The following is a 27,151-nucleotide window of genomic DNA, read 5'->3' as shown; positions in this document are numbered from 1 at the left end:
ATACCCGTCTTTTAGAGCTTCTGCTTTTTATGTTGGAATCAGCGCACGCTGACAGCCGTGGGACAGAACGGAACCAGCAGATCAAGCGGGCGCTCTGGTGCTGCCCTGCCATCAAGTTTCTTTATAATTAAAACAGCAAGTGCCACGTTTTTCACTCCAGTCATTCCCCTTCAACCAAACCCGTAACAGCAGCCTGGCATTAGACTAGAAACTGCATGGCTGGCCTTTAGAGAGGTTTACTGCCACCTGGTGTCCAAAGAAAGTATTGCTCTGAGGTAGCTGGGTAATATTACCCGTGAACAGTCACCTGTTTTGAAGAAAACCCACGTAGGCATGAAACTGCCTTATACTGAATCAGATGGTACATCAAGGTCAGACTTTTCTACTCTGACTGGCTGCAACTCTCCAGGGTCTCAGGCAAAGGACTTTCACATCACAAGTAGTTGTGATTTCCCTGCATTGTGTGTGTGTGGGGGGGGGGGGGGGTTGGACTAGATGACCCTGGAGATCCCTTCACTTCCTACCTGGTCCTTTTAACTGGAAATGTTGGAGACTGACGCTGGGACCGTCTGTATACCAAGCAGACGATCTATCACTGACCCACAGTCCCTTCCCCAAAGCAAAGAAACCAGACTGGGCTGTTTCATAACTGTTAAAAATAGGCTTCTTGGGCTACGTGTCTTTTAAATGCACAGCAGCCTTGCTAGGGAAAATGTGGGTAACCTTACAAAGGGTTCTTATAAAAACACAAACCCACACAAGTTGTCAAGCCAGTTTTCTGGTGCTGGTACAATTTTATCGTTTGCTTCCAAGAACGAACACTCTCCCCAAAAAAAACAGACGGGAGGAAATGAGATCATCGACTGCTCCCCGGGACGAGTCAGCGTAAAACTCCAGCCCTCGCAACCCGGTTTCTAACCACTGAGCGTGCCTCCTTGCTGGCTTGAAATCTGAGTGTCACTTTTTTTTAAAAAAGAAAAACTATAAATGTTCAGAATATATATTCATAAAGGAAAACAGAGGAGGAGGGGAGGAGCACAACGGGTCGGCTGATCTAGAAGTACAGTCCAAGGGTGAACTGCAGAACAATCGGTGCTCTGTGGCTAGTGGCCAACGCTGCCTCTTGCTGGGGCAGAAACTGCAATGACCAAATGGAGGAACCAGCGGCTCAGAGGGGGAGAAGAAAGGGCACTTTGTTCCAGAAGGCAAAACGCATGACACCAGAAACTTTGCTCTCAAACGGTTTCGGCGAGCGAGCCTGACTCGGGGCTACTTTCCCATCTTCCCTGTGCTAGCCCTAGAAAGGAGGAACACAAAACTACCCTAAACAGAATAGGCTGATAGCAGACAACACCCCACCCACAGGGCAGCACTGGGGCTGGATTTTTGACAATCATTTTCCCTCCGCGCTCGGACTAGTCAGGGTGGCAGTGGAGTGCTGAGAGGACGCCTCAATTCAGCGTTACCCCTGGGGGAAATGGAGCCCGCACACCGCCTCGATTTGTCCTTATGTGCTGATACCAGGACTTGTGGGGTGCTGGGGTGATGGAGCGTAGATTTTTATGGCGCTTTTTGGAACTGGGAGGGCAGCGAGAGGCTCTTCGCAAACAGGATCCCCGAGTGCTGGATGGATCTTCTGCCCGCTGTCTGTCGCCTCTCCCATGCCCAGCTCAATGGACCAACTGCACTGTCAGCCAGTACAGGATGAGAGGTTGGAAGGCAGCCGCCGCCAGCGTGATGTACATCTGGGCCCGCCCGCTGGGCCGGCTGAGCCCCTCGTGCACCACGGACGGAAGGATCTTCATCCGTAAGGAGCAGACCTGCAAAAGGGAGGGAGACGTGCGGGTCAAGGGCTTTAAAGGAAATCCATTCCTTGTGTTAGTTGCTCAACCTTCCTCCAAAGAGCTAAGGACAGCATGCATGACTGTCAGCATCAAGAACTCCTAAGATCGAATCAGTAGACAAGAGCAAGAGTCCAGTAGCACCTATAAGACTAACAAAATTTGCGGTAGGGTATGAGCTTTCGTGAGTCGCAGCTCACTTCTTCATATACCAGCTAGGATCGAGTCAACATAGCTTCCCCCCCCCCCCCCCATGGCTGGTCCCTTTTGCCTTCAGTGCAAGAAGGCACCTGCCTGTCTTCCACCACAGGCACATAAATTCAAAAGCAGTTTTTTTAAATCCATGTCCCAGCCCAACTCAGATCAGATTAGTGTCTGCACATTCGCTAAGTCAACTACCATCCCACCATACCCTGGAAACTCCTGCAGGCGATGCTGCCATTTCCCCCCTTCCAACAACCTTGTGTGGAAAGTTAGGTTGACAAAGACCCTGGACTCATGTGAGCTTCATGGCTGTGATTGAGGAACGGACCCCGGATCTCACCAGGCCAAGCCCCAACTCTAACCACTATACAACACTGCCTGAACTTTCTGCCCCAGGGTATTGTCAGTCCTAGGGTGTTACTCCCTGGCAGTTAGATCCCCGAGCCCCTCACAGCAAGCAGGCAGGTGCATTGGTTGAAGAAACTTTATTTAGAGATCCATACAGTTCAGGCGTTCATTCATAGGTAGAAGTTGACAGAAGAAACTAGTCAAACAACAGGACTACTGATATAGTGACGTTCTCCCGCCCCCCCCTTTGCATTTAGGTGCGAAAGCCTAAAGTTACATGGGAACAAAAAGCAGTTTAGTCTGAGATAAGGTACACAGTGGCATCTTCTCTCCTGTGAAACAGATACAGTTCAGCGCCCAGCTGCAAGCTCTCAGCCGAAGCCACACAGAAATGAAAGCGCATATTTCTTAGAGATAAGGAAGAGCCTGACAGCTCCTTTGGCAATTAATATTAGCAGTTTGGACACCGTCAGGAAGCCTATATGAAATGCGTAAGGTACAGTATTGCACTTTGGCATTACAAGTATATAATGCAGCGTAAAACACAGCAGCCCACAATGGTAGAAATGTCTCAGTATAAAAGTCAGAAGCAAGGCATATAATATCACAATGGCATGGATGCTGGCGTACATGACAGGTATCTTGGGAACCTTAAGCCTCTGCAAAGCATGCAGCACTTACCATGAAATACATAAGAGCACACGAGGCCCACGCCAAGGCGATGTAATAGCCGTTGCTGCCGAAGATCAGGCCACCCACCACAGCAAGGATCATCCTGGAGAAAAGAAATTGCAGACATTTAACAGGATTTTTAAAAATTATAGCGATAACCCTGTAAGGTAGGCTAAGCTGTGAGAGCCTGACTGGTCTGAGGCCATCCACCAAACTTCTGTGGCAGAGTGGGTATTCGAACGCTGGTCTCCCCTATCCTAATCCCACACCATCCTGTTTTTCAACCTAAGCTATAATAGATATCTAACCACAGAAAGAGTCCAGTAGCACCTTTAAGACTAACCAACTTATTTGTAACATAAGCTTCCGAGAACCACAGCTCTCTTCGTCAGATGCATCTGACGAAGAGAGCTGTGGTTCTCAAAAGCTTATGTTACAAATATGTTGGTTAGTCTTAAAGGTGCTACTGTACTCTTTACTGTTTTGCAACTACAGACTAACACGGCTCACTCCTCTGGGATCTATAACCACAGAAGACTGATTCTTGTTCAAACACACATCAGTCGAAGGCACAAAACAATAAGACTGGAGTCCAGCGGCCCCCTTAGAGACCAATAAGATTTTCAGGGCATGCGCGTTCGGGAGTCAAAGCTCCCTTCTTCAGATGACTCTTGTCAGTCTTTAACATGCCACTGGACTCACATTCTGTTGTTCTACTGCAGACCAACCCGGCTACCTATCTGAAACAAAACAATTAAAAAAATCATCGGACGAACAAAGTAATTTCACTTGTTAACAAACCCACTAAAAGCCAAGTAAAAAAAGAAATCACCAACTAAGCATTGCCGGAGGGGGGGAATCAACATCTAGGGGGCCACCACTAAGAAAGTCCTATCGCCTGTCACCATGATTTCTGAAAGTGGAGGCAAACAGACAAGAACCTTTGATAAAGAGAGGACAGATACACGGTGCTGAGAGAGGGATCCTTCAGATACCCTCTGAATGTCAAAATCTACACTTCGCATTGTGCCTAGAAACTAGGTGAAATGATGTCCTATTATAAGGGTCACAACGGGGTGCCCACCAACAACTTTCCTGGTGCCTGCCAAGTATTTTGAGAATATGAGTGAGGCTGGGCGGGGTTTTTGCCCAGCAGGGCTTCTGATTGGCTGTGCAGATATGTTAAAAGTTGATTTGGCAGCAGCTACCACCACAGGACAAAGCTGTTCACTGAGTGATTGACGCTACGCTCTATGTACACAAGAACATCTTCTTAAGCAATATAAAAGAGCAAGAGTCCAGTAGCACCTATAAGACTAACAAAGTTTGTGGTAGGGTATGAGCTTTCGTGAGCCACAGCTCACTTCTTCAGGTACAGCCAGAAGGCGAGTCCATCTGTCCTTATATCTTGGAGAGTGGCGTGATTACGGAATCCGAATGACAATCGCCGGTGAATGACAATAGCAGGTGTGACTGAACAGGGTAAGGATGCAGAGGGGCAGTGGGTGTGGAGAAATTAGCACTGGTAATGAGACAGGAAGCCAATTAATACGTTAATTTTAAAAAAATGTGTTAATTTTAAAAAGATATCCTTCTCAACAGAGCTTCTCCCTGCAATGACTTACTATTAGTAGTAATAGTAATGACTTACTATTAGAAGTGTGCATGACCTCACTTCCTGACATAGCGTGGCTGGCTCCACCTTTCGTGGCAGCCATTTTGGTGGCTGCACCCACCACCCTGTGTCAGAATCCCAAAGGTGCCTGCGATCTCAAAAAGGCTAGAGACCGCTGGCCTACAATTCACCTGCCGGCCAATACTCTCCGATGCCCAAAAGGGCTCTGCGTAGATGTCCATTTCCCTTTTCCAATTTCACTTGCTCTCAAGGCCGCTTGTCCTCCAGCCCTGCAGAAGTGAAGGTGGCAAGCCATGCAGCGAGGCACCTGCTTCCCCGCAACTGGCCGTCCCCCCTAGAAATAGATCTCCCTAAAATAGGAGCACCATCACTGCCAATCATAAGTTATGATTCATTATGGGTTTTTATATTAAATTTCATAGTTCCTATTAATAAAACAGAGTTGCGCTTACCGTAACTACTGTTCATTGACGTCTTCTGTGCAGACACACATGGGACTGCGCCTGCGCAGGCCTGCCGACCGGATTTTTTTTTTCTAGCAAACGTCCACTAGGGGGCGCACGTCCTTCCCAATGCGCATGCGCGGCCGTTTCCCGCCCGAACGACATTGGGCGACGTCGCCCCCTTTCCCCTCAGTTTCTCCTTTGCCGCCGAATGCCTTCCCATCATCTGGAAGAACACAGCGGGGTAGGAGGGAGGGTTGTGTGTCTGCACAGAAGACGTCAATGAACAGTAGTTACGGTAAGCGCAACTCTGTTTTCACTGTCCGTCTTCTGTGCAGCCCCACATGGGAGACTCACAAGCCACTTACCCAGGAGGCGGGCATGTGTTCTCATTGAAAAAGAGACTGAAGCACTGCATTACCAACAGCAGCCTCTTTCCTTTCCCACACATCTAGTGCGTAATGTTTAGCGAACGTGTCAGAAGACGACCACGTTGCAGCCCTGCAGATGTCTTGCAAGGGCACGCCCCTAAGGAAGGCCGCCGAAGCAGCCTGTGCTCTGGTAGAATGAGCTTTTAGTTCCAAGGGGCAAGGTAACTGAGCATGCGAGTAGCAGGCTCTAACAGCTTGAGTGACCCAACGGGAAATTGACTGGGCTGTAGCAGCCTTTCCCTTCCTGGGCCCATAATAGCACACAAACAGTTGTTTGGCACTCCTAAACTGTGATGTACGTTGGAGGTAAAATAAAATAGCCCTTCTCACATCCAAAGAATGTAAGGCCCTTTCAGAGTTATCCGAAGGGTCAGGAAAAAAGATAGGTAGGACAATGTCCTGTGAGGTGTGAAATTGCGTGGACACCTTGGGTCTAAAACGACGATCAGGTCTCAGCACCACCTTATTCTGATGGACCTTCAAAAAGGGAGGGTCCCATCTCAGTGCAGCCAGCTCGCTAACCCTACGGGCAGACGTAATGGCTATCAAAAAGGCCACCTTACAGAATAACCATTTCAAATCACAGGTGGCCAGTGGTTCAAAAGGTGATTTCATAAGCCCCGCCAATACTACTTGTAGTGACCACTGGGGAACAATTTCCTTGACCTGTGGAAACATATTGTACAACCCTTTCAAAAAAGACTTTGACAAACTGTGGGAGAACACCGTCTTCCCATCTATTTTAGGGTGGAAGGCTGAAATGGCAGCCAAATAAACTTTAATAGAGGAATTAGAGAGTCCCCCATCCTTTAGGGACAGGAGGAACTCAAACACAGAAGACAACTGGCAATCCCAAACATTAACTGCGTTGGCCGCAGCCCAGGCCTCAAAACGCTTCCATTTAGCTGCGTATGACCTGCGAGTGGTGTCCCTACGGGCATTCAGCAAAATTTCAGCTACCCTGTCAGACATCCCCTCCGTCCCCGAATGTGCCAAGCAGTGAGGTTGAGTTTGGGTAGGTCGTGATACCAAACCCCTTTGTCGGACAGAAGGTCCGGGTTCAGAGTGAACCGATAATATGACCCCTGTGAAAGCTGCATGACATGTTGGAACCATGGTTGCCTGGGCCAGAAGGGGGCCACTAGAATTAAGTGCGGCCCATCCCTCTGGATTTTGCTGACAACCCGAGACAGCAGTGGGAACGGAGGGAAGGCATAAAATAGGTGCCCCGTCCAGCGTATTTGGAACGCGTCCCCCAGGGAGCGGTGACCTAGCCCTCCCCTGGAGCAGAATTGCGGGGCCTTTTTGTTGGCCTCCGTCACAAAAAGGTCTACGTCTGGGAACCCCCAGTCCGAAAAGATGGAGCTCAGGTAATTGTCTGCTACGGTCCATTCGTAGCTGTCGAATCGCATCCGACTCAGTTTGTCTGCGATGACATTGGTGGTGCCGGGAATATGGACCGCCTGAAGGAACACGCCTCTGTCCACGGCCCAGTTCCAGATCCGAACGGCCTCGTCGCAGAGGGCCTTGGATGTAGTGCCCCCTTGCTTGTTCAGGTAGAACATCGTGGTGCAATTGTCTGTGAGCACCTGAACCGCTTTCTGCTGCAGCGTGTCTGCGAAAGCGATAAGGGCATAACGGACCGCTCTCAATTCTAGCAGGTTAATATGATCTTTCCTTTCCTGCTCTGACCAAACCCCATGTGCCCTCAGGGCACCACACTGGGCTCCCCATCCTACCGTGGAGGCATCAGTGGAGATTGTGATCTCGGTTTGAATGGACCCAAACGCAACACCCCCAAGGAGGTTAGTCTCATCGAGCCACCATCGTAAGGCCCGGATAATCCCTCTGGGGATGGAATACCGCTTATTCTGGGACTCGTGTTCAAAATCATGAACCGACAGGAACCACAGCTGGAGAGGTCGCATGTGCAACCGGGCCATAGGGGTGACTGCTGTAGAAGAGGCCATTAGGCCCAGCAACCTCTGGATCGCTGTCACGGATTGGAACCTGCACTTGGAAAAAAGGTTCACCATCCTGCCAATTCTTAACGCACGCTCCCGGGGGAGAAAACCTCTGTTTACACCACCATCCAATTCCATACCGATAAACAGTATTCTCTTGGACGGGGTAAGATTAGACTTTTGCAAATTAACCAAAAGCCCTAACCGGGAGCAGGTGAGCATCACTGTACGAATCTGGGCCAGGAGTGCATCAGCAGAGGGCGCTGCTAGAAGCCAATCGTCAAGGTAGGGATAGATGGTACAACCCCGTTCCCTCAAATAAGCCACTACAACAGCCATACATTTAGAAAAAACTCGTGGGGCTGTTGAGAGGCCAAAGGGAAGCACCTGGTAATGGTAGGCCTTATTGTTACAAAGGAACCTAAGGTATTTCCGATGATCAGGATGGATGGCAATATGGAAATATGCATCTTTGAGGTCCAGGACAGCGAACCACATGTCCTCGGGCATTAACTGGAGGACTGTGTTCAAGGTAAGCATCCTGAACCGCTTGACGAGAACGAATTTATTCAGTTCCCGTAGGTCTAAGATGGGTCGTACCCCTCCATCTTTCTTGTCTACCAAGAACATCCTGGAGTAAAAGCCTAAGGGGGGGTCCTGAGGGAGCACCTCCCACACAGCTCCTTTCTCTAGCAGTGCTACAACCTCAGCCTGTAAGTTATGAGAAGAGGATTGTATTGAGTGGTCAGGAAGAGACAACACTGGATAAACATCAAACTGAATTTTATATCCAACTGTAACGATTTTAAGAACCCAACTATCGGACGTAATCTCCGCCCATGCAGAGGCAAACTGAGCCAATCTGTCTCCAAACACGACAGCCTGTTCGAGCTCTAGTCAGAACTGCTTTGGTTGCGTAGCTGACTCTTTGGTATCGGCGGCATGAGGGCCGCGACGAGGGCGGTAGGTAGGCTTCCGGCGCTGGTAAGAGCCTGATGGTTGGAATGGCCGGTAGGAACCATAGCGTGGATACGGCTGGTACCGGTGCTGTCGTCCACGATAACCCTGGGCAGGGCGATATTGGCCACGATTTTCGGTGGGTGGTCTGGCTGGGAGAATACCATAGGATCGGGCTGTAATACGATCCTTGCGCTTCTGCGACAGGTAGTCATCTGTTTTGGTAGAAAACAGGGATTGCCCCTCAAATGGCAGGTTCTCCACCTTATTGCGTGTCTCCACTGGCAACGCAGTTGTGCGGAGCCACGAGTGCCGGCGCAGGACGATGGAAGAAGCCAGTGCCCTCGCAGAGGTGTCAACTGTGTCACGGCCCGCATTTATTTGTTGCCGGGAAAGCCTCAGGGCCTCATCGAGGATCACCTTTGCCAACACTCTCTGGTCCGCTGGGAGTTTCTCCAGGAAGGCCGCCATGCGGTTCCAAAGGAATATCTGATATGCCCCCATGATGGCTGAATAGTTGGAGATTTTCAGCGTGAGGGCAGCAGAAGAGTATAGCTTCTTGCCCAAAGAATCCAACTTCCTGCTCTCCTTGTCAATGGGCACCGCATAGGACCCCTGACGTTGGCGGGTCTGCATTTCCTCCGTAATGAGGGAAGAAGGAGGCGGGTGTGCAAAGAGGTATGCACAAACATCATCCCGTGTCTTGTACAGGGCCTCCAGTTTGCGGGACGTCGCGTACACAGAGGCCGGCTTTTCACAAATGTCGTGGATGATCTCCACCAAGCCTTCAGTGAATGGGAAGGCAATAGTTGGAGGGTTCCCGGACTGGACATATTGAAGAATTTTGTCCTTTGGCTTAGGATCTACGGCTGATATCTCGATGTCGAGAGAATGGGCCATCCTGACCATCTGCTCAGAGTAGAGCCGGTAGTCCTCAGATGGTGACACACGACCGGTCCCAATGATGACGTCATCTGGAGATGGGTCAGATGGAGGACTGGGACTCGGGCCCTGGTAGGGTTCAGCAGGATAGTAAGGTGAACCGTGTCTGGGAGAACCATAGTGGGAGAACTCACTTCGAGTGTCACCCCAACACTCCCTGCCAAATGATGGAGAGCTGGCATACAGGGAACCCTCTCTGTCAAATGCAGCCCGCGGCAGGTGGTAACGCCGGTCCACACGATCCGCATAATCACCCGCATGCCACTGCTGGGCCGGAGGTAGCGCGTCGGGCAGATCACCATCATCATCAGACGAGTGGTGCAGCGGAGGCGACAGGTGCGGCGACGGAGTCAAAGGCCTCTCCCAAAGGACCTCATCTGTTTGGACCGAAGCCGAATGACTGTGCTTCGACTTTTTCTTGGACTTTTTACCGCCCTTGTCAGCCGAAGCCGGATCCGAGCTTCGGTCCCTGCCAATCGGATCCGATGTCTTCGGATCCGACCGAGCGCCCGTCTTCGGAGCGAGGTCGGTGCGCGCCGACTCAGCAGGCTTCGGAACCGATGGAGTCGGAGCCGATGGCGGATCCGACAGTTTGGGAACCGACCCAGCCGGGATGTTCGGTTCCGATGACGCTCTCGGTACCTTCGGAGCCGGCGTGAAGGTCGGTTCCGACCTCGACGGGGACCTGGAGCGATGACGTTTCCGAGTCGGATCCGACGTTGGTGCCAAGGGCATGCGACCCGACGCGGAACTCGCAGTCCCCTTCGGATCCGGGGTTAACTGCCGGGCTTGGCGACGATCCGGGGAGCGGGAACGCGAAGCGGACGTGGCCTTCTGGGACCCCTTCTCAGGGGGGGTGTCACCCGTCCCACCAGCCGGTGGCGGTCCCTCCGGGGTAACGGGAGCCCCCGAAACCCGCATCGCCCGTCTCCACAGTAAGGCGTTCAGCCTATTAGCCCTCTCAGCCCTGGCCTTCGGGGTGAACCGTTGGCAGTGCTCACACTTCCCGACGATGTGTCCCTCGCCGAGACACTCGAGGCAAACGGCGTGACCGTCCGTCCTTGTCATCTTAGTGGAGCAGTTGGAGCAGCGCTTGAACAGCGACTTCTCAGACATCTTCGTAGGATCCTCACAGGAAAAGTTTCCTCACAAGCGGACAGCTAGATCTTTACCGGTCGGCGGCAAAGAAGAAACTGAGGGGAAAGGGGGCGACGTCGCCCAATGTCGTTCGGGCGGGAAACGGCCGCGCATGCGCATTGGGAAGGACGTGCGCCCCCTAGTGGACGTTTGCTAGAAAAAAAAAAATCCGGTCGGCAGGCCTGCGCAGGCGCAGTCCCATGTGTGTCTGCACAGAAGACGGACAGTGAACAATACGATTTTTGTAACGGCTGACAGTTCTGCGTGTCGTTCAAATGAAAAGTTAAAGCCTTGCAAATCCTCTCTGATCAACCACTGTCTTCCTTTCTTCCACGCTGAAGAACCTAACCTTACCAGAAACAAATTTCCCAGTACACAGATCCCAGAGATCTCTTTCAAGGCTTGGATCTCCCATTCCCAAAGTCATAGATTTTAAGATCTTTTCAGGCCTTTGTCAGGTTAAAAACCCAGGGGGGAATCACACCTCTGGTGGGAAAGAAGTCCCCAAGGCGGCTCGTGAGTTCGTTTTTGGAGCTGGAAAGCTCACAACCAAACTCACAAGGGAGACTGGGGTTGTGGTTACACAGTGGGAACGACTCTGAATGCGCCCAGAGATGCTTCCCCTTAGATCTGAAATGTTAAGGCCACAATGGATGGACTTCAAAAAAGGCCCCAGGGTTTCAAGCAAGCAGCAAACCAAGGAAGGAATCCTGTTGTCATGTCTGTGTAGAGCCATGCCATGATTGTCTGTTGTTGTTACAATGCCTGTGCCACAAAATGTGAAACTTCAGCTATACTTCTTTGTTACTGAATTGCTGTGTTACTCTCTCTGATCCTCTGTAACCATATTGCAGACGTTACTTCCTTAGGTCCCGGAAAGGGCCTCTCTTGTTATCTTAGAGAAAAATGCGAGTCTCGGCTAGCTGTGGCCTTGATATGTCTAGATTCTCGTTTTCTCTCCTGTTCCCAGATACTGGGAAGTAGGCATTGTATACCTAATCCAAAGTCATAACTGAATAGGTTCCCACAGAACTCTTGTAAGCTTGCGCGTCAAAACCTGTCATTTGGAGTGTGGGAAAAAGCAAGTATAAGATATGGTGGTTGTGGATTTTCCGGGCTGTATCGCCGTGGTCTTGGCATTGTAGTTCCTGACGTTTCACCAGCAGCTGTGGCTGGCATCTTCAGAGGTGCAGCACCAAAAGACAGAGATCTCTCAGTGTCAAACTGAGAGACACTGAGACACATGTTTGACACTGAGAGATCCCTGTCTTTCGTCAGGAACTACAAGACCAAGACCACAACAACCATCGTCCTCCGGCCGTGAAAGCCTTCGACAATGTATCAACTATAACATAGATTGCTTGATCTGAATTGTCAGTTCTGTCAAGCTCGGTGATGGAGAACAGACCTGAACTGCATAGATCCTAATAAAGCTGCTTCTGCTGGAACCGACGTGTGTTCACTGTGGAGGGGCTCGAGGGGTTTACCTGCCAGGGACGGACACCTGTTTTTAATTACTGGAATGCATCCCATAATCTAACTGCAGATATTTGAGATGGCGGAAATGCCGGATAAGATGAAGGGAGACATGATGAGAGAAGGGCAAAGACAACCTGTGATGGCGCCCCCGCCCCCCCCAATCGTGGCTTATTCCTCCCTAAAAGGGAGCAGAGCAGCGACTCAGTGCATACATGATCTTCTCTTTCCCAACCGGGGTGTGTGTGCCTGGAAAAAGCAGCACAGAACAACTCATTTTTCCTTCCCTGCTGCTGTGTATTTCTCCCATCAGGAGAGAGCGAAAGCGCTGGCCATGGGCCCTGTACCAGGACAAGGCCGAGGCAGGTGCCTGATTATATTGGCTCTCGGCGCTGGCCCGTGCATCCTAAGTATTACACACATTCAAAGGTGTATCATTGGTCGCTGTCTGTCTGTCTTTGCCTCCTCCATTGGTTAGCCTAAAAGATCTCCGCCCGCTATGCCCTTGCAGTGAAACTCAAGCAGCAAACAGAAGGCAAGAAATCTTTACGGAGAGCTCAAGGCCCGAAGCAGCGATCCCATGAGTCGGAGGATACACACATGACTCCTGGCACATGGAAAACAGAACTAGATTAGCCTTCCCCCTTATGTGCTAGCTGTTTTATAGGCACGGAGTCCCCCGTCTCAAATAGGAGGCCAATCAGTTCTGAGATAATTCACTGGCAACCTAAAGTGGTACAGTCTAAGTGGTGGCACAGCCTAGTCCAGCTCCACCCTCCTCCTTTTTCCTGTCCCCATTCTTTCACATGCTCAAGCTCTTTGTTTCCATGCCTTTGGCTCTGGGCCTGTCATTTCTCAGCAAGCAGGCAGGCCCTGCAGCCTCTGGCCTGTACCGCAGGCCGGGACTTCAACCGTGAGCTGCACAACAGAGAAGCCAACTTACCCGACATATTTGTAGCCGCAATAGGCAAGCAGGTCAAACGTGCCAAGGTCGCTCTGAACGGTGATGAGGTACAAGCCCAGGAGAAGGGCAAGGACTTCGATGACCACCCATACAAAGGCCGTGCTGGCACACATGCCCAGGACCTCTGGGGAGAACCTGGGAAGAAGCACGGCAAGAGAAGCTGAAGGGTTCCGCTTAGAAGCATTATTTCATCTAGCAAGGAGGGTGCTGTACAGTTATGTACTAAGAGGAAGCAACAAGGCCTCTGCCCCAAAGATCTTACAATCTACACTTGCATAGGAGAGGGATTAGGAAGGGGTAAATAGGAGCACAGGCAGTCATACTGATTTTGGCTTTCAGACACAGGGAAGAGCTTGGGAGGCAAGAAAAGGGCTCACGGGATTGTATGAAGAGCGCCAGCCTGGGGCAAACAATAGACCTCTGCCCCATGGAGACCATGGGCTTCTTCAAGATAAGGGGAAACAGCGATGTAAAGGAGAAATGTGTATTTATTATGCACTTAGGCTTCTCTTTGGCAGAGATCAGAGGAGGGCATGTACTCAAGGTTTTCCAGGAAAGGTGGGTTTGGAGAAAGGAATCCAAGGAAGGGGGACACGACTCAGCTGTTTTGGCAGGTCCATCCAGAAGGGCAGAGTCACCTGAGACAGCAAGAGACCCTTGGATGGTTCAGGGTGGTTGAAGCGCAAGTCATGGGGCTTGAGTTTATTGGGACAAGAGAGAAGAGAGGCGGCCATGGATGGCTCGGCAAGTGAGGGCAAGGAGTTTGCAAAAGACGGAGGATGAAAGAGTGAAGGCAACGTCTTAAGGAAGGCCATTGTGGCACCAGAACGATAGGGGGGCTTTTTTTAAGCTTGGGGAGAACCCATTTCTGTCGACAGCAGAGCTGCTACGCACCACTCCGGCGCTTCCCTCCCCTCCTCTATCAATGACAGGTAGACTTCTTCTATTTTGTTGGGGAGATGGTTTCTCTCATATTGTGAGCTGCTTTGAGTCCACATGGAGTTGAAAAAAGCAGGATAAAAAGTAGCAGAACAAAAAATATAAAATAAGCAGAGAAGGTTGGATCTAACCAGCTTTTCGGCTCAATCTTGCCCAATTCCCGTCCTTACAACAGCCCTCCTTCCCACGTGGCTTTTATCCATGCAGGTCCCATGGTGCCCCCGCATAGCCTTTGGGGGGATCAAAGTAGACCCTGCTGTAGCATAAGGGTTAAGAGGCTGCTGGTTCGAATCCCACTATTGCCATGAACGCCTTAGGTAAACCCCTCCTCTCAGCTCAGCTCCTCCCCAGCTATATTGCAGGGATAACAACACTGACTTTGTTCACTGCCCTGAATGGAGCACTAATCTGCCTAGAAGAGCAGTCTATAGGAGGAGTTGTTATTATTGTTATTATTCACCAGCAGGAAAAACTGTTTGCTGTCACAACCCAAAGGGGGGGGCGACAACAGAAGACTTGAGTAGAGGTGGGCATGAACCAGGGAAAAAAACGAACTGTGTGGTTCATGGTTCATTCCATTTCACAAACCACGAACTTTCACAGACTTGCCACAGTTCGCGAACCGGTTTGTGGGGTTTAAATATCTGTTTCCATGCTGCTGCCAAGCGGCACAGAAAGGGGCATTTCACCTCCCCTACCAGCTTGGATCAGCTGCTTGGCGGGGAGATCCCCGCCAAGCAGCTGATCAGGGGGTTTAAATGACCCTTTCCGTGCCGCTGCGAGGCATTTTTATTGGGCTTTTACACGAACCAAACAAACTGACAGACCAGTTCATGAAGGTTCGTGGAAAACAGGCTTCCACAAACCGCTGGTTCACGAAGCACAAACCATCCCAGTTCGTGACGAACTTTAGTTCGTCTTGCAGTTTGTGCCCATCTCTACTCAAGAGGAAAAAGCTGCAGAGATCAAGGCAAGAAATGTGGCCCAGGAGGTGGGAGGGAAAAGATGACAGGCTGAATATAAAGAAGCAGGAACTGTCAACATAGCAACTTGGGGAACGTTTGGAGAGAAAACGCCAGAAGTTCTGCAGAAGTCGTGACGCTTCACATGTCAACTGGAGACAGCTCGAGTCATCAAATCCACACAGCCTGGAGCAGGACCTCCCTCCCTCCTCCCCTCTGCCAAATTTCACATCAGGGGTGTCAAGATGTTCCCGAGCAGCCATCTGTACCCCAATAGGAACCATCGATGTCGTTCTGCAAGATTCTTTTGGCAAGTGGGGAGGGGTGTGTGGATCCTGCACTAACCTTTTTTGCAGGCCCAGTGCCATCCCAGCCAAGAGGATATAGGTAATAAAGGCCATACCTGGGAAAACAAGAGGCAGGAAAGGAAGGGAAAAAAGTCACACCCTTGAGACACAACAGAATGGCAGCAAGGAGGTAGAGCTGTCAAACTCGAGGCTGGGCCTGGAGATCTCCCGGAATTAGAACTGATTTCCAGGCCATAAAGATCAGTTTCCAAGGAGAGGATAACAACAACAGTAACAACAACAACAATACTTGATTTATATACCGCCCTTCAGGACAATTTAAGAGTGGTTTACAAACTATGTCATTATTATTATCCTCATGACGATCACCCTGCGAGGTGGGTGGGGCTGAGAAAGCTCTGAGACAGCTGTGGCGGACCCAAGGTCACCCAGCTAGCTTCAAGCGGAGGAGTGGGGAATCAAACTTGGATCTCCAGATTAGAGTCCTGCCGCTCTTAACCACTACACCAAACTGAATGGCTGCTTTGGGGGGGGGGCAGACTCTATGGCATTACCCACCACTGCGCTCCCTCCCCCGCCCAAGCCTCGCCCTCCCCACCCCAACCTGGGGTCCACCCCAAACCTGGAGCTGGCCACCCTACACCAGAAACGGGGATGGTTGTGTCCCAATTACAAAAGAACATGCTAGAAACCAAGTTTGATCAACAATTTCTTGAGCTGGACTGCACGCAGGTATAGCAGGCCACTCTATGCCTTACTTGGGAGTGTGAGTCCATCTGTCCTCACTTAGCAATAAAAAATACTTGGGATTGGGTGGCCCAGATCTGAGCTGCCAAGCTTATAGCTTGATGAGGAGCCTTTTCTCAGCCCCCCACTGTCTCTGCCCTAATCTGTAATAGAGGGATAGTAATACTGGCCTACCTTACAAGATTATTGGGAAGGTTACCATTTACCATTACCATTTAGATTTACCATTTACATGATGATCTCTGAACCCTCTCAGGGACAATTTTTAAAAAGGGTTACATATTTGTCAGGGGCCTGGATGGCTCAGTCTAGCCGGATCTCTTCAGACATCGGAAGCTAAGCAGGGTTGGCCCTATTTAGTATTTGGATGGGAGAACGCCAAGGAAGACCTGGTGCAGAGGCGGGCAGTGGCAAAACATCTCTGCTCTTCTCTTGCCTTGAAAACTGCTGGGGGTGGTCATCATAAGTCGGCTGTGACCTGACAGCCAAAGGGAGGGGGGGAGCCAGAGAGAGCCTCATTCTGCTCAAAGACAGACTCACTTGGGATGTAGAGGTCTGGAGCGTTCACGTCCTGTCGGGGCGGGAGGGGCACATCTCTGTGGTAGCGGACTTCCCAGTTCTGCAGAAGAAAAGATAAAAACACTCTTGAGTCCATCTGTCTGTCTGCAGGGCTCACGGCTCATGACTTCAAAAAAGCACCCCTCCATCACACAGGTCCAGTGGAGAGCCCCCCCCCCCCACCCTTTGCTGTTTTTCCTTTTTCAAGTCTAAGCTTCCATGCAAACGGTTGGCAAAGCAGCACCACCAGGAGGCATCTTTGCAGCCTTCCTCTACAAGCTCAGCCCACACTGAAAAGAACAAAAGTCCAGCAGCACCTATACTTTGTGAGTCACAGCTCACTTCTTCAGATATAGCTAAAACCTGAGTCCATCTGTCCTTATATCTTGGAGAGTGGAGTGATTTCAGATGTCAAATGACAAGAGCTGGTGAATGACAATAGCTGATGTGATTGGATTAGGTGGGATGTACAGAGGGGTAGCAGGCGTGTCTCTGAATTGCAACTGACAATGAAACTCAAGACAATACATCCTCCTGGACTGAATCAAGATCTAGGCTTCCTTTCTCATTACCAAAGCTGATTTCGCCACACTCAGCATATTCCCTACCACAGATCCTGTTAGTCTTACAGGTGCCACTGGACTCTTGCTCTTTTCTACCGCTACAGACAGATTAACGTGGCTACCCATCTTGATCTACCCATACTGAAATTCACCTTAACCCCAAAATAGCCACGTTCTCCGTATTGCCAAAGGAGGTGTGGGCTGTGCTTTCAAAAGAGGGAAGGGGCAGGGCTTAAACTTCTGTAGGACCCCTGCCTTTCCCCCCCGATTCTGTGTGGTGCCAGCACTACAGACGGGCATTTCTGTAATCTGTAAAGGCAAGCAAGAAAGGTGGACTATGCATCAAGTAAATAATAATAATTGACGTAGTGTCAAGTCACAACCAACTTATGGCGATCAAGGGGTTTTCAAAGAGAAGCAGAGGTGGTTTGCCGTTGCCTTCCTCTGCAGAGCAACTTGTTTCCCGTGGTGGTCTTCAGTCCAAGTACTAACCAGGGCTTACCCTGCTGAGCTTCCAAAATCTGATGAGCCCAGGCTAGCCTGGGCTATTCAGGCTCCTAAAGGTAAAGAGCTTGTTTTTATATTGTGATATTTTTAATTGTAAGCCGCCTCAAGCAGGATTCCAAAGAGGCGACATGGATCTATCCAAATAAATAGTAAAATAGCAATTCGTGGATGTGAATAAAAATGGAGACGGAGCGATGGGGGACTTGTGCTGAGGGGGAGGGACGTTCCCTAAGGATTGTTTTGTCCCATTTTGCCCTGTTTTGTTCCAAGAGGCCATGGCTGAGAGAACATGTATTGCATGCAGGTTCAATCCACAGCAACTCTAGGAAAAAAGGACTCCGGTTCCTGCATTGGGGACGAGGTTGGACTAGATGGTCTTTAAATACCCTTCCACCTCTATGATTCTGTGAGAAGATGGTGATGGGTGAGTACCATCAAGTCATAGCTGACTTATGGCGACCACTGGTGCTAATAATAATAATAACATTCGATTTATATACCGCCCTTCCAGACAACTTATCGCCCACTCAGAGTGGTTTACAAATTGTGTTATTATCCTCATGACGATCACCCTGTGAGGTGGGTGGGGCTGAGAGAGCTCTGAGAGAGCTGTGACTGACCCAAGGTCACCCAGCTAGCTTCAAGTGGAGGAGTGGGGAATCTAACCTGGATCTACAGCTTAAAGTCCTTCTGTTCTTAACCACTACAACGAACTGGTGTGGTTTTCATGGCAATAAACTAACAGAAGTGGTTTGCCATTGCCTGCCCCTGCAACCCTGGTTTTCATTGCCCAATCTCATCAGATCTCGGAAGCTAAGCAGGGTCAACCTTGATTAGTAATTGGATGGGAGACCTATGAGAGGATACCCCTCTCTAAAATTCTCACATTCTGCCACCATTCTTTGAACTGCACGGGACCCCAGTCCCATTACTCATTTTGACAGCCACCCACTTTTTAGGAAGCAACAGGTTGGGCTGAACTGGCAAGGCACAGGAAATGGAGCTTCTGGAATTCGCCCAAGATGCCCCCCCTCCCAACATTCTGACCGGAATTTAAGGGCGCCTGCGTACGCCTCGCGTTCCGACTCCACCCTCGTCCATCTTTTTGCCACGAGCCAGGAGCACCGCAATCCAGTCGCCACCTTGCTGTGCCCACCAAAATGGAGCCGGAAGCGCCACCTCTCTTCTGTACCTGGTGTACGTAAGGAAACATCAGCAGCGCCAGTTTCTTCATGACGTAGGTCGTGTCCACCGCGAAGAAATATTTCAGCTTGTTCATCGACATGAACCGGTCGATCTGGAGACAGCAAATACAGGAGACTGAGCCAGGAGGAAGAAACATTCATAGCAAACAAGTTTCTGTTTGTAGCGCTCCACCTATTGCATTATGGCGGGGTTGCCACGTGCCCGGTGGGAGGAGATGACCCACTGCTGGCACTCAACGGAGCAGCAGGGGGACAAATAGGGAAGAAAACAGTGTCACTTCTAAGCAGGATTGAAAAGAGTCCAGTAGCACTAACCAACCAAGACTAACCAACTTTACTGTAGCATAAGCTTTCGAGAATCACAGTTCTCTTCGTCAGATGCGTTTGAAGGTAAGAAGAAACTGGTCCAATACATAGGTGGAAAGGGGAGGGGGGAGTAGATGCAATCAGTACCTTCTGATAATGGGATCAGTTATTTCTAATAATGAGATAACTATTCATAGTCTCTATTCAATCCCAGCCTGACTGAATCAAATTTGCATATGAATTCCAATTCAGCAGCCTCCCGTTGGATTTTGTTTTTGAAAGGTTTCTGTTGAACTACAGTGACCTTTAAGTCCTTGTAGACCGAAGTGTTCTCCCACTGGTTTTTGGATGTTGCCATTTTTAATGTCAGATTTGTGTCCATTTATTCTTTTGCGCAGAGGCTGGCTGGTTTGTCCAATGTACAGAGCAAATTGACATTGTTGGCACATGAAGGCATACATCACGTTGAAGGATGATCAGCTGTAAGACACCATTGGCGTCAACGACACTATCTCTGGCTCTTACAGCTGCTCCTCCTCCAATGTCATATATGCCCTCATGATTGCATCTACTCCCCCCTCCCCTCTCCACCTATATATCTGACCAGTTTCTTCTTACCCTCCACGCATCTGACAAAGAGAACTGTGATTCTCGAAAGCTTATACTACAGTAAAGGTTAGTCTTAAAGGTGCTACTGGACTCTTTTCAATTTTGCTACTACAGACTAACATGGCTAACTCCTGGATCTACTTCTAAGCAGGAACCCAGAAGTTATGGCTCAGCATCACACAACGCTCTAGAATTTCTCCAACACTATTTTTTTATCTTACAGTTTCTGAGGAGAGGCGGATTCTAGAGCGCCAGGCAATGCAGCAATATCGCTTCCAGTTACGCAGCCGGAAGAGGCATTGTGCAAAGCCATTTCACCATGTCCCCACCCCACTGGTCACACTACATTGTCAAGGTGCCGTCAAGGAGACAGCAGAAAACTGTATTTCTAAGCTACCTCTTCAGAGAGCTGCTCGAGGTGACTTACAATTAAAACAACATCACGATGCAAAAACAAGCCATTGGACATCAATGGCATAAAAGCTATCCATAAAATACCTCATTAAAAGCTTGGGCAGAAAGAGACATTTTGGCCTGGCACCTAAAAGAGCCTTGAGAACTTAGAAATTGTTCACGTTGCTCAGGAGGGCTGGCTCTTCAGTGGGCCTTAAAAGGCTAAAGCGGAGATGAAACCCCTGGCCCATGTGCCAAACAGTGGCAGGCCACATCATTTTGCTGTACACACAGGGAAAATTCTCCTCCCAGGCAACCAAAGAGAGTCTCTGGGGTGCTGGCAGCGCTGCTGGGGTTGGCATAATGGGAGAAGGCAACAGGCATGGGCCTTCATCGCCTCCCGGTCTCACACAAGCACCAGCCCGGTTGGAGGAGAGTCCGTAGGGCTCAGCTTGTTCATAGCTTGTTTGGACACATACAGCCCTTTACTTCCCACCTGTTTCCCCGACTTGCTTGCAGGGACACCATCATCATCTTCTCAAATGGATGCTCCTGGTATTCAGGACCCCTGGGCTAGAATACACTCAGCTCAATGGCGTTTGATGGCTGGTGCCTACTAGCTATGCAGGCTGCCCCTCTGATAAATATACTTGCTTTGGTAGGGGCTGGAGGAAAAAAAAAGGTTGGTCGCTGAATCCCAGATAGTTAGGAGAGAGTCATTGGAGGTTTAAACCTAGATGGCAAAAACAGTCACTGTGGTGGTTGTTGTGGGTTTTCCGGGCTGTATTGCCGTGGTCTTGGCATTGTAGTTCCTGACGTTTCGCCAGCAGCTGTGGCTGGCATCTTCAGAGGTGTAGCACCAAAAGACAGGGATCTCTCAGTGTCACTGTGGTGTACTGGTGTACTGACTAGAACATCGGACTAGGAGGCTCTACGTCAAATCCCCCCACTTTGCCATGGAAGCTTGCTGGGCGAACTTGGGCCAGTCACACGCACATCACAGACTGTTGGGAGGATGAAACAGGAGATCTTGGGACAGTCTAACCTACCTCACAGGCTGTTGGGAGGGCGAAACAGAAAAGGAAAGAATGATGTTGGAAGCTGGTTCGGGTCCCGAAAAAAGCAGGGTACAAACATAAATAAATAAAGGAAGTGTGGAGGGAGAAGACGGGAGTAGAAGAAAGAGTCGAAAGGTTTGTTTCAGGGGGGAGGGCAAACCAAGACTTTTGAGAAAATAAACGGATGATGCCTCCAGAGGCGTCACCAAACACTGAAGCTACATAAAGACCAGGTAACAGACGCAACGATCTCTGAGCAGTCACCTCATTGAAACGGGAGCGCCGTCCTCCTTACCTCTTTGTGCACTATCTCTTTGCCCTGAGACGCAATGGTGGAGCCGTAGGCCATGGCGACATTGGCCACTGGATCGGCAAAAATCTGGTTAAAGCCCATGTCGATCCCCGGAGCTGGGTAACCTCCTTGCTGGGCACCATAGGTGGAACTGGTGTCGTCAAAGAGCTGGGGGGCATTGGCATTCTGCGGGACCATCGGGCCTCTTGCCCTGTGCTTGGAGCCTGGCAGAAGAAAATAACAGAGATGTGCCAGGTCAGCATCTGAACCCGTTTCGTTGGACTTGTAGCCAAGGATTCACCCCCATTCTCCGATCATCCCACCAACCCAGATCTAATCTTAGTTCGTAAACTCTCCTCTTTTCACTCTAGATAGCACTGCTGGATACTCACAACGAAGCTATACAAGTGTATCGGCAAAGGATTTAAGAGCAGGGGGCACAACGTAAATTGTCGGAACATCCCACACCCATTCCAATCACTTATCTGGATGCTGCCAGGATCCAAAGGGCTGAGGCTTAATTTTTAAACAGAGAGGTGGCAGGGCTCAGGCTGACATAGATGTAAGGGGAGCCATGCAGGATCTGACCCGTGACAAATCTGGTCCAGAATCCTGTCCCATCGAAGGGCCAACCAGTTGTACTGGACACCCAACAACACAGGGTGGAGAAGCAAAGGCCTTCCCCAGAAGTTGTCTCCCGGCAGACTGACTGCTCGGAAGGTGGAGGTTTCTCTTTAATCATTGTGGCTAGTATCCGCTGATAGACCTGTCCCCCATAAATCTGTCTAATCCTCTTTTAAAGTAGTCTATGCTTGTAGCCATCACTACATCGACCAACAGTGTTTAATCACTCATCAAGTAAATAAGTATTCCTTTTTGTCTGCTTTTAACCTATTTCCTAACAACTTCGGTGGGTGCACACCCCGCCCCCCGCCCTGTGTTCTAGTATTAGGGGAGAAGGAGAAAAAGTTCTATCTGCTTTCTCTACCCTACACATAGTTTTTATCAACATCCAGCACGTCTCATCTCCTGTCCTGCCTTGAAAGGAAGTCTTGTTCTACGGGATATTTTTTTTTGAGAGGGAGAACACAGGCTTTTTGCTAACTGGATAACTTCAGCTTTTAGTGGGAGAGCAGAGACTGAAAGGGGGGGGGCTGGAAAAGTGCAGACTTTTAAAAAGTGGGTGGAAATGGTGCTGTGTCCCTAAGGAACAGGGGAAGGGGAAAGAAACAGCAAAGCTCCAGAGCAAGCCATGGGAAAACACAGTAACAAAAAGATAAAAGGACAGGCTTTAATTCAGCCAAATATTACGGAGAAGGTGGCAGGGAGGGGGAGAAGATGATAGGACACACTCCCATACAGCAGCCTTAAGGGTTTGTCGCTCTGTAATGGAGCCCATGTTTTGCAAACCGGTGGCTCCAAGCTCAGTCTGTGGCACCGCCAGCTAAAAAGGACCCCCAAAGAACGGCTGCCTGTCAGAGCAGGAAACACCACTCAGGGCCAATGGAAGCGGAAGGCAACTTTGATGGCAAATGTATGTAAACGTGTGTATATATACACACGCACAGGTAAAGGCACTCCTGCTTCCCCGCTATCTCAGGTGACTTCGGACTCCTTTTTTATTTTCCCCAAGCGAGCCCAATGCAATAGGATTTAAGGCTGGGCCTCCTTCCAATTGGTATTATCCAAAGCTCTTTTAAATCGCTGAACCTGGGACTTCCCAGCACACGGTGGTGGAGGGACAGGGGACCCGCCTTTCACGTCCTGCTACCTTTTTGCTCCTTGAACTGGGCTCTTTCGAACGCAAAGCACGTGTATGGGCCGCTGAGTTCGGTAACATTGCCAACCTCCCGGTGGGGACTGGAGATTCCTCGGGATTACAGCTAATCTCCAGGCCACCGAGATCAGTTCCCCTGGAGAAACTGGCCGCTTCAGAGGGTGGACTAAATATTATTATACCCCGCTGAGGTCCTCCCCAAACTCCAGCCCCCAAATCGACAGGAATTTCTCAGTCTGGAGTTGGAGATTTATGGGGTTGAATCTTTACCCCCCACACACACACTTATTGTAAGGCCTTCAATGGCCACCAAACCGGGCTATCCCCGCTGTTTATGATCCTGCCTTCAGTCACCGCAGGGAGAAAGAGGGTACCCCCCTCCCATCATCACCCAACCCAATAACTTCCAAGGAGCAGGCCTAAATTCCCCCTTCCCACTATGCGCCCAGCCCCAGGTCTTACCGGGCCCCCCATAGCCAGGGGGATACGCCATGGGGTCCCACGATAGCCTGCAGATTAAGAATAATTGGCTTTTTTAAAAAAGTCCGATCGAGTTGCACCAAAAACTTAAAAGCGGAAAAGGGGAGAGCAGGGCTGTTCCACGCGCAAGTCCAGGCCACGTCCTCAAAGCCTTCACGCTCTGATCTGGCTCTTCCCATTGGCTCCCAAGGTGTCGGTTTCGCGAAGCGCTGGGCGCTGATTGGCTGGAAATGTATCAATTTTTCCTCCTCGTCGCAGCTGTTCGAAAGAGGCGGAGCTTATCCAGCGAGTTGCGTCTTCGCAGGGCGCATGCGCGTAAGAGGAAGTTTCTCTGCGCGTCTCGAGTTGTGTTTAGTAGTGCAAAGAAGGGAATGCCAAGGAAGAAGTTTGGGGGACGGAATGGTTGATGCCCCTTTGGGAAGCCCCTAAGCAGGGCACGGGAGCAGCAGCAGTCCTTGCTTGTGATCTGCCCTCAGTTTCCAGCACTCAGAGGTAGACTGCTTCTGTCCATGGAGGCAGAGCCGGATCGACCGGGGGGGGGGCAGGGGGGGTAGTCTGCCCCCAGCGCCGCCAAAGAGAGGGTGCTGGGCGCAGTTGCCAGCTCCGGGAGCGAGCCTGGAGAAAGGAGAACGGCGCGGGCAGCCTCCCAGCCACCCGCGCTGCCTTTTGCCTTTGGCTTGCCCGTGTGCCCCTTGTCCTGGGGAAAGGCAAAAGGCAGCGCGGGTGGCTGGGAAGTTGCCCACGCTGTTCGCCTTTCCCTAGGACAAGGGGCCCACGGCAAGCGAAAGGCAAAAGGCAGCGCGGGTGGCTGGGAGGCAGGTGGCTGGGAGGCAGCCTGCGCCGTTCGCCTTTCCCCAGGACAAGGGGCATGCGGGCAAGCCAGCCGCCCCTTGTCCTGGGGAAAGGCAGCGCGGGTGGCTGGGAGGCTGCCCGCGCCGTTCGTCTTCCCCCAGGACACCTGTCCTGCGGGGCAGGTGAACGGCGCCGCAGCCTCCCAGCCACTCGCGCTACCGCCAGCTTCGCGGCGCTGAGACAGCCAGCTTGCCGCGGGGGGGGGGGGGGTGCCCCAGCGTGATGTCACGGGAGTGACGTCATCACGCAGTGCCAGGGGAGTGCGCACGCGCTATGCGCGGGCGTAGAGCCTAACAACGGTTGCCCGGGGCACTGGCAACGGTAGATCCGGCCCTGCATGGAGGCTCGAGGTTCTTTCAAAACTTTAAAAAAAATTGTATTCCAACATAATCTTTCACAAATTTGAGCCTGCTAACATCTGCTGGAAACAGGTTTTGTTAGTTGGTGACCCTGGACTCCTGTAGGGTTGCCAGCCTTCGGGTGGTGGCTGGAGATCTCCCAGAACTCATCTCCAGGCCATAGAGATCATTTCCCTTGGAGAAAGTGGCTGCTTTGGAGGGTGGATTCTGTGGCATTATACTTTGTTGAGTTCTGATTCCTCCCCAAATCCTGTCCTCTGCCCCCAAAATCTCCAGGAATTTCCCAATCTAGAGTGGCAACTAGAGGATCTTGGCAAACTGTCTTGTCAGGCTGAAAATGCACACGAGATACTTCCCAACTAAGGCCTGCTGGATTCCCCCCCCCATCCAGCATCCTGTTTCCAACAATGGGTAGCCCCCAGTAAGCTAGCAAACGGAGCATCAAGGAAACAACTCTCCCCGTGTCCTCTGGCCCCTCTGGAAGCATGGGTTAGACTGCTCCTGTTCACAGAGGTTCCATCTTTCCTTTGGTAAACAATTCCTCCATGAGTTGGTGTTATCCTTCAAAACAAAAATGGTTTATGATATTGGCCCTCGGAGGTTGTGATGATAGCCAATTCTTTCCTTTGAGAGTTGGATTATGGGGTCATTTTTATTTAAAGCAAGATGTGAAGATACCATTCTCCTTCCCACCCACCCCCAACTCCTTCCTAGGCTGCTTATTTTCAGGAACTGGTTCCCAAGAAACTGCAGTTGGAAACAGATATCATATATGAAGTGATTAACTATTTAATTCCTGCTTCTCTGGTCTTAAGAGTGTCACATTTCCTTGGGGGGAACTGGAGATGTATTCACCGTGTTTTGTTTCCTGCTTACCTAAATCATTACCTATGAAATCTGTAAAAGAGAAAGCAGTTCTTAAACTTGCTTGCCTGAAACAGTTGTGTCTATGCTGATAATTTCAGGTTGGCATTTTGCAGAATAAGAGCTGGAGGAACTCATTATCATAACTCATTAGCATATGCCACACCTCTTGCCATCACCAGAAGTGTATCATTAGCATAACTGATTTGCATATGGCACACCCTCTGCCATCACCTATCCTGGCTGTTTTGGACCCAATCCTGGCCATTCAGGGCTGAAATTGAGCCTAAAATGGCAAAACGGGGCTGAAAATGGCCGGAAAGGGGCCCCAAATGGTCAGGATCAGGCCGCTAATGAGCAGGAAAGTAATCCACCACCCGTCAGAGGCCTGATCCGGCCCCAATCCAGGCCGGAAGGCCCAAAATGGCCGAGGGTCAGGTGGGCGGGGCCACCTGACATGTGACCTCTTTGGGGAACTGCCGCAACTACATTCCTGTGCGTTTCCCCTCGAAATGAGCCCTGCAGGTTGGAGAGTAAGACTTAAATCCACCCTGGAAATCTAGTTGATCTCTAAAGTACAATTGGACTCGAGTCTTGCATCTATGATGTGAAGCTAAGAAACACCCCCAAAGTGTACGTTTTATTTTATTTAGCAATAGATCACTTTTATATAAAAGAATATACTCAAAGTGGTCTTCAAACAATATTAAAATTGTTACAAAAATCAATAAAACAGCCTTCAAGCCATGCGACCCCTCAGGACAAACAAACACGTTTTATTAAAACCAATAAAACTTTCAGATAAGAAAACAGCAAAGCCCCTCTTAGAACTATTTATTACAAGCCATTAAACCATTTGAACATTGTTAGGATAAAGCAGTATATATATATAGTGTAAAAACCCAGCAATATGCCATTTAAAGTCTTACAGAAGAAGGACATATTAATCTGTCTCATGAAAGACGGATGGGCTGTTACTGAAAATGTGCGGCTCTAATCTGACACCTGTCTGTGATGGAAGGTGGGTCAGGGGGTTCACTGACAAATCTCAGTGAGTGGGACTGTATCTACCTATGTTTTCATTAAAAGCAGCTTTCTACTATGTTTGTAAGGAAAGTAAATTCTAAGAAACCCAGTGGAATTTCTCACAACGCCAACCCTAGATGGAGAAGGGAAGAACATGGTAGGGAGATTTTGTAATCCTTAGAACAGCCCTGGAAGTTAGGTCGGTATTATTACCCTGAAGTTGCAGGAGGAAAGGTGAAAACCTCAGGCTCGGCCCTATCTATTAATTCCATTGTTGTCACTCCAACGAACTCAAGGTTCTTTGTACGTGGATCTTCACGCTTCCATTTTA

At 50.1% G+C, this 27,151-nt stretch overlaps 1 protein-coding gene across 1 annotated transcript; it reads right to left on the bottom strand.

Moving 5' to 3' along the window:
• Nucleotides 1-762: 762 nt before the first annotated feature.
• On the bottom strand, nucleotides 763-23,869 carry YIF1A (Yip1 interacting factor homolog A, membrane trafficking protein). The gene is made up of 8 exons (XM_055001558.1): nucleotides 23,702-23,869; nucleotides 21,466-21,686; nucleotides 18,792-18,896; nucleotides 16,512-16,590; nucleotides 15,262-15,319; nucleotides 12,995-13,150; nucleotides 3,075-3,168; nucleotides 763-1,820 (listed from the first exon to the last, which is right to left on the bottom strand). Exons 1-8 carry the CDS (start codon nucleotides 23,730-23,732, stop codon nucleotides 1,671-1,673), a joined length of 894 nt encoding a protein of 297 aa, XP_054857533.1. The 5' UTR covers nucleotides 23,733-23,869; the 3' UTR covers nucleotides 763-1,670.
• Nucleotides 23,870-27,151: the final 3,282 nt, after the last annotated feature.

Source organism: Eublepharis macularius, chromosome 1 (genome assembly GCF_028583425.1).
Source record: "Eublepharis macularius isolate TG4126 chromosome 1, MPM_Emac_v1.0, whole genome shotgun sequence".
NCBI classification, from domain to species: Eukaryota; Metazoa; Chordata; class Lepidosauria; order Squamata; family Eublepharidae; genus Eublepharis; species Eublepharis macularius.
The sequence above is the reverse complement of the archived record's forward strand: the minus strand, read 5'-3'. Positions and strand labels throughout refer to the sequence as shown.